Below are 7,837 nucleotides of genomic sequence, written 5' to 3'. Positions count from 1 at the left end.
AAAGGCAATACGCTCAATAAATTATTCTAATTTTCTCGACATAAGCCGACGAGTGGTCGTTGATATAGCGTCGGCATTTCTACCTACGACGATGATGAAGCGTCAATGTAGCGTCGGCGTTTCTTCCCTAATAAACATAACATATCTTTCTGTTCTAGCTTGATTCTTTATATGATTTTGCAAAGCTTGTTTGAATTCCTCAGTATTTATTTTGACTAAAATCGGTGCAAAAACGTACAAGAATCAAACGAAATTATGAATGCAATAAAGTCAATAAATTATCTTAAGCTGATGCTTGGTCATTCACCTAGCGTCAGCGTTTATGAGTAAGATGACACTGAAACGAAAACGTAACATCGACGTTGGTCCCCTAGTAAACGTAACACATCATCTTTTTGTTCTAGCTTAATTCTTTACATGATATTGCAAAATTTTTTTGAATTCCATAATAATTATTTTGACCAAAATCGGTGTAAAAATTTGCAAGAATGAAACGAAATTACAACAGCAATACACTAAATAAATTATCCTAATTTTATGGACGTAAGCCGACGAGTGGTCGTTGATATAGCATCGACATTTATAGCTACGACGACGATGAAGCGTCAACGTAGCGTCGACATTTGTTCCCTAATAAACATAACATATCTTTCTGTTCTAGCTTGATTCTTTACATGATTTTGCAAAGTTTGTTTGAATTCTTCAGTAATTATTTTGACCAAAATCGATGTAAAAACTTGCAAGAATCAAACGAAATTACAAAGGCAATACACTCAATAAATTATCCTAATTTTCTGGGTGTAAGCCGACGAGTGGTCGTGGATATAGCATCGGCGTTTATACCTACGATGACAATGAAGCGTCAATGTAGCATCGATGTTTGTTCCCTAATAAACATAACATATCTTTCTGTTCTAGCTTGATTCTTTACATGATTTTGCAAAGTTTGTTTGAATTCCTCAGTAATTATTTTGACTAAAATCGGTGCAAAAAGATACAAGAATCAAATGAAATTATGAAGGCAATAAAGTCAATAAATTATCTTAAGTCGATGCTTGGTCATTTACCTACCATCGGCGTTTATGAGTAAGATGACGCTGAAGTGTAACGTCGACGTTAGTCCCCTAGCAAACGTAACACATCATCGTTTTGTTCTAGCTTAATTCTTTACATGATATTGCAAAGTTTGTTTGAATTCCTCAGTAATTTTTTTAACCAAAATAGGTGCAAAAACTTGCAAGAATCAAATGAAATTACAAAGGCAATACACTCAATAAATTATCCTAATTTTCTGGACGTACACTGACGAATGGTCGTTGATATAGCATCAGCATTTATACCTACGATGACGATGAAGCGTCAACATAGCATCGGTGTTTGTTCCTTAATAAACATAACATGTATTTTTATTCTCGCTTGATTCTTTACATGATTTTGCACAGTTTGTTTGAATTCCTCAGTAATTATTCTAACCAAAATCCCTGCAAAAACTTACAAGAATCAAACGAAATTACGAAGGTAATAAAGTCAATAAATTATTGTAACGTTGTGGACGTAAGCCGAAGCGTGGTCGTTGAAGCGTCGATGTTTCTACCTATGAGGACGATGAATAGTCAACGTAGCATCGACATGGGTATAAACCGATGTTATAGCGTTACGTTCACGTCAGTGTTGTTCCACATTATTTTATAATTTTCCCATTTTTCAAATGAGATTGAAAGTTTTGATTAAATTTATGTGTACTTATTTTGACCAAAATCAGTCGTGAAATTTAAACGCATCAAATGAAATTACAAAGGCAAGACAGTAAAAAAATTATACTAAATTTGTGTCCCTAAGCCGACGAGTGGTATTTAAAGTAGCGCGGGCATTGACGGGTAAGACGATGATGAATAGTCAACGTATCATTGGCGTTGGTCCCTTAAACAAAATAATATTTCTTTTTGTTCTTACTTTATTTTTTATAGGATTTTGTAAAGTTTATTTAAATTCCTCAGTAAATATTTTGTCCAAAATCGGCTCAAAAACTTACAGGCATCAAATGAAATTACAATGTTGAGTGGAAAGAAGAAATAAAAAATATTTGCATGTAACTATATTGTCTAAAATATATTTGGGGTACAACGCCGGCGTGTTTACAAGTCAATAGTATCGGTGTAGTCCTCTTAAATATCGAAAAAATTGTTATAATACTTGGTATTTGAAGGCTAAGACAACGGCAACAAACTAAGGAAAAAATTATTTCCGCATCAGTTTTGCAGGCCTAGTAGTCCACACGCAGGGGTCATCCCTTAAGCTGCTAATATGGCCCTGCATAACAAAATATTGAAGACTATAAGGACTATTTTTGAATTGTAACAACCCAGTCCACCCACATGCGATATTGTTCGCTTTGGGCCTAGCCCGCACGATTTTGTCAAAATGTGTCGCAATGGTTAAGGGTCCCACCCCTTCACCTGCCAGTCCCACTGGCCCGGGCCTCCCAGGCCCAATTACGATATTGTCCGCTTTGGAAGCTAGGTGGTGAGCCCAATCCTACCCTTCACGGTTTTATTTTTCCTCATGGGAATGCGTCGTAATGGTTAGGGGTCCCACCCCTTCACCTGCCAGTCCCACTGGCCCGGGCCTTCCAAGCCCAATTACGATATTGTCCGCTTTGGAACCTAGGTGGTGAGCCCAATCCTACCCCTCACGGTTTTACTTTCCCTCTTGGGAACGCATCGCAAGGGAAAGGTATCCACACCCTCTTTTAAGACATGCTTCGTTCCCCTTTCCAACCGATGTGGGATCTCACAATCCTCCCCCCTTGGACCCAACGTCCTCGCTGGCACACCGATTCGGGTACTGGCTCTGATACCATCTGTAACAGTCCAGTCCACTCGCATGCGATATTGTCCGTTTTGAGCCCAGCCCGCACGGTTTTGTAAAAACGCGTCGCAAGGGAAAGGTATCCACATCCTCTTTTAAGGCGTGCTTCGTTCCACTTTCCAACCGATGTGGGATCTCACACGAATAGACATTAGGGACAAGATATTTATCAGGCATACAGCAGTTGTAGCCTAGTTTTATACTTGTAGAATTAAAACTAGTCAGCGTTAGATTCAAATTCCGATTCTTGTTGACATATATTCTCTTGTTGTGAATACCTACATAGAAACCATAATAGTTTGTACGTGATGTGATTGTTCCAATTGCATAAAACCAATAAATAATACAGCTTTTTTTTTCTTACCGATTGTTAAGGACTAGACAGTTTCTTTTGTTGTGTGCTTGGTCAATTTTTCCACATCCATTGCAACGTCGACCTCTATACTTAGCATAATTTTTTGCCTTCTCTTTTCCCCCTTTAATCTTCTTCCACATCCTTTTGCCCTCACCTAAGATGGGTTTTCCAGAGTTGTGTCATTAACATTACTACATTTTTCAGAAATGACTCCACCCTTTAGGCTACCACCTGCGGATTTAAACTGATTAACCAAACTTTGCAGAGCATCATTCACAATTATAGCTGCCTCTTCATTTGACATGATGTTATCAACGAGTTCTGAGAAAAGTTTGAACAGTTTACTTCGCCACATTAACATTGAACCACCTTTTCCAGTTATCTCTAAACCTTCATTGTCGTATATTATTTAAGATTTTGCAGCTCTAGTCCACCTTTTCATTATATATTGATTCGGCAGATGAATATCACCAAAGAGTCACAAAAATGCCAAAATACGTTTACATGGAATCCCTTCACTCTCAAACTTTTTATAGCTACACGATGCATAGTCCAAAACTTTATCATAAACAATTTTACAAAACCTTGGAACACCTCCATTTGGACAACTCTGGACCTTATACATTTTATGTGTATCGTTTTCGCTAATAATTTGTTGCATTGTTACTAAGCTATTCCACAACTCATCTTGAAACTTATAAAAAAAATCTTATGTGTGTATATCTTAGCCATTTGCTTCTCCATTTCCAATGGCAGTTTCAAAACAAGCTTCTCATTAATATCAACATAATCAGCACTTAAATCTACGTGACATTGATGTGCAAGTGCACTATTAAATCGAAGTATAAAATCCATCAATGAATTTTTCTTCGAAAAGTACCTCTTCAAAAATGCATAAGAGCTTTCTGCATGTTGGCTACTTGACATTCCAGCTAAGAATACATAATTAACATGTGTCGGCACCCATCTTGAACGTACTTCAAATATTGACTTTAACCAATCATTGTCATGTAGGTTCACCTTTTCGATGATAGAAGTCCATTTTCTTTCAAACTCTTCCGGACGTTCTGATTCCCAAATGCAGTGTTTGAAATCCTTGTAAAAATCCCTATAAGTGATTGCATTTAAATATATAGAAAACTTCTCAAGTATGTACCAACTACAATACCTATGGAATGTATTCGGTAAGCTCTGAGCTACAGCCTTTGTCATTGCAGGATCTTGATCGATGATAATCATCTTTGGGGTGTTTGCAGGCATGCTCTTCTTTAATAGCTCAAATAACCGAACAAAAGATTCAGTTCTTTCATCACTTAAGAATGCACATGCAAATATCACTGTTTGACCATGATTGTTAACCCCAACCAAAGGTGCAAATATCATACCATACTGATTAGTGTTGTAAGTTGTATCAAATACCATTACATCACCAAAACATCCATAAGCTCTTCTACAAACCAAATCAGACCAAAAACAACGCTTCAATTTACATTTATCATATGCATCTATTTCAAACATAAATGATGGATCCTTTTCTTGCTCTGTTAGGAAATATTCCTTCAATAGTTCTGTATCTTGTCCCCACATTTCATTACCCAACTTAGCTTTGTAGTTATAAATATCCTTCTTCACACATCCAATATTCTCTATACCCCCAGCTTCAAATTAAAGAATACTTATTGTGAGTTGGCTGCTGAGAACTGCTGTGTTAGTGTGGCTTCAAACACATTACGATGTGACCTCAATAAATGTACTTTTTTAGGGCTTGATAATGGATGACTGTGCTCTTCAACAAATACACTAATGACATATTTCCCCATTTTGGACATAACCACGGCTAATTTTTCCTTACAAATTATCTCTTGTTATCCCCCGACACCTTTTTTTCTTACCGCCCTTTTTAGAAGATTCTCCTTCTTTATAACAAACGAATTCTTTCCTTATAACTTCATTGGTACCTTTACGTCTCTTACTGGAATTTTTACAAACACTAAATCCTGCCTCTTTTAAATACTTAATGTAAAACTCAAGTGCCTCATCTATCGATATAAACTCTTGTCCAACCGTTGGTTTTAAGTTTTTCGACACTTGGAGAATGTAAACATCATCAACGTCATTAGAGCATGACAGCAGGGATATTTCTACATCGCCAACATGATGATTATTTGCTTCATACTGTAAATCATTCACATTGCCATCTGAGATAATAAAATCAACATATAATCATTATTAATTTCCATATAATACATTTCAATCCACTTCCAAATCACACTTACTGACTACTTATAATTTATATAACATGCTTTTTATCATTAATGCCATAGGGAAGGGATGGAAGCATAGATTTTACAAAAATGAAGCTCATAAGGAAGGGATGGAAGCAATCAAAATTAATAGATGAACATGTATACAACGGGTGAAACCTTGGCTTCCCGCAATTGGAGCCTCCTCTTCTCCTCTATCCATGTTTCTTTCCCCTTTTTTTTTTTTTGCCTAAATCGGAAACAAAAAGAAATTCATTAATACACATTGTCAGAATTTAAAAATTTTATCTTTAAATCTAACGGATTATACTTAATGATTACAATATAAGAAACGAAATACTAACCTTTAACCCCGAGTATGGTACCGCCGGCGACCGTGAGGCATTCAAAATGGTGGCCGATTCGGAAGGATTTGGGATTTTTGAAATGGTCAAGTCGGGCTTCCTGGCTACACCATTTGGTGAAAAATTTATGATGATGGATGGGAAATTTTAAACGACCAGATCTGTATGAAAATATGGTGCGCGCGAGACATGAAATGAATAGGAGGAATGTTAAAGGAATGTAAAATTTTCCACAATTATTTTTCACATGTGACAAAAAATAATTTGAATCGTTCGTAAGACTCATTGTAATCCGATGGCTGAGCAATTTTCCACATTTTTGGACCACATCTTTTTCGTCTGGTCGGTCCTGACCATAAAAGGACTTTATATATATATATATATATATCCATATAGTAAATAGTTGGATTAATGTATTACCACATAATATAGCAAGACTTTATTCTCACATACAAGTACAACAACAAGAAAATCAGCTTAAAAAGAAAAAAGAAAAAGAAATACATCCCAATCATCACTCTACACATTGAACGATCTCCAAATAACCAAATTTCTAAGGGGAAAAAAAAGACCATTATTTAGTAAAATTCATACATTCATTTTGGATTATAGATTACATAAAACAGTGTCACACTGAAATCCAAGAATACACCTCAGTCATTAAAGTGGGTTTGACTTGGCAGTTGGCAAGTGGCAGTGACTGGTTCCATGGAAGTGACTGGTTCAATTATCGGAGGATTGGAGCAGTCCAAAATCCATAGCTTTCTGTTGAGATGCAGATTAGAGAAGCAAAGAGGCCACGACCAACGATATTTATCAATGCTCCGATCGACCAGGTTAAAGATACAGCCATCCTGACCAAATGAGAATAAACTGCAGTCATATCGATCTTTGAAATATATGCAATTCCCTTTGCACGTATCGAAATCAGAAACGAAGACAGAGAAAGATATGTCACCGCTCAATATAAAAGCTTGATCACCCAAGTCTGTCGCCTCCACCCATTTGCCCCAAGTTTCATCTAGCTTATAAACCTTGAAATCTACCGTCTTTCCCCAAGCTAAATCACCCCTGATCTCTGTGTTGATTCTCCGAAGAAGAGGACCTTGACGCCGACGATGAATTGTAATACGACGATGATGATTAGGATCCTGACCTTGGTTTTGGTCAACATCAAGGTACCTATCAACCACATAAAGCTCTCCGCATGATTCCACTAAGTGCTTCCTACCACCGGAACCCAACAGAGAAGGCGAAAATTGGGTCAGCTTCAAAGATGGAAATTGTATCCACCAAACTGTTCCCCACTTGTCCACAACATACAATTGCCCTTTGTACACAATCAGATCGTTATAATCGGTAATCTTATCGTCAACAAGTGTTGGGCTCTGATCCCCATACTTGGCAAAACCCAATTTGCCACCGTCGTAAATAATGAAAATTGTACAATCTTCCGAATCAGCCAAAGATGTAGTATCGGGGTACCGAATCACTTTACTTACCACAGTCATGGAGGAACTGAAATTCAGATAGTTGAGTGTATTGGATTTGCCTATCTTCAACATCGGGAAGTCCAACAGACTCAGAATCTGTGGGAAGTTGTTGTTGTTGTCGTCGTTGATGATTTGGCGGATCCAGTGAGGATGGTTACGGGGTTCAGTCTCGTCGAATATAACCAAACACGACTTTGAAAGATATGAATTGTGGTCGTCGTTGTGCGGTGGTGGTTTGGTACGGTATATGGTAGTTTCCGAGAGAAAAGCGTCTTGTCCGGTGCCGAATGGACATGGGAATTTGAGAGGTGAGGGAAGAGAAATCGGATGGAAGCGAGTGATAGATGAGCGCCATGGATTGCAGATGCTGCGGAATCGGAGAAAGTCCATCGGAGAATCGAGGCGGTTTCCGATCGTTGATAATATCTCCGTCGGAAGCTCACTCCAGTCTCTCTCCCTCTCCATTGTACCACACGAATCTTTCTTCCGCTTGACTTTGCAGAGTCTTTTAAT

The 7,837-nt window shown here is 37.6% G+C and overlaps 2 protein-coding genes across 2 annotated transcripts; both read right to left on the bottom strand.

Moving 5' to 3' along the window:
* Positions 1 to 3,889: 3,889 nt before the first annotated feature.
* Positions 3,890 to 5,689, bottom strand: LOC125423728 (protein FAR-RED IMPAIRED RESPONSE 1-like). Its single transcript, XM_060818858.1, has 3 exons — positions 5,647 to 5,689; positions 5,116 to 5,421; positions 3,890 to 4,869 (listed from the first exon to the last, which is right to left on the bottom strand). The coding sequence occupies exons 1-3, from the start codon at positions 5,687 to 5,689 to the stop codon at positions 3,890 to 3,892; spliced, it is 1,329 nt and encodes a 442-aa protein (XP_060674841.1).
* Positions 5,690 to 6,484: 795 nt separating this feature from the next.
* Positions 6,485 to 7,789, bottom strand: LOC107424476 (F-box protein At2g26160-like). Its single transcript, XM_016034295.4, has one exon. The coding sequence runs from the start codon at positions 7,787 to 7,789 to the stop codon at positions 6,485 to 6,487; it is 1,305 nt and encodes a 434-aa protein (XP_015889781.2).
* Positions 7,790 to 7,837: the final 48 nt, after the last annotated feature.

Source organism: Ziziphus jujuba, chromosome 7 (genome assembly GCF_031755915.1).
Source record: "Ziziphus jujuba cultivar Dongzao chromosome 7, ASM3175591v1".
Taxonomy (NCBI): domain Eukaryota; kingdom Viridiplantae; phylum Streptophyta; class Magnoliopsida; order Rosales; family Rhamnaceae; genus Ziziphus; species Ziziphus jujuba.
Note: the sequence above shows the minus strand (reverse complement) of the source record. Positions and strands in the feature narration are given on the sequence as shown.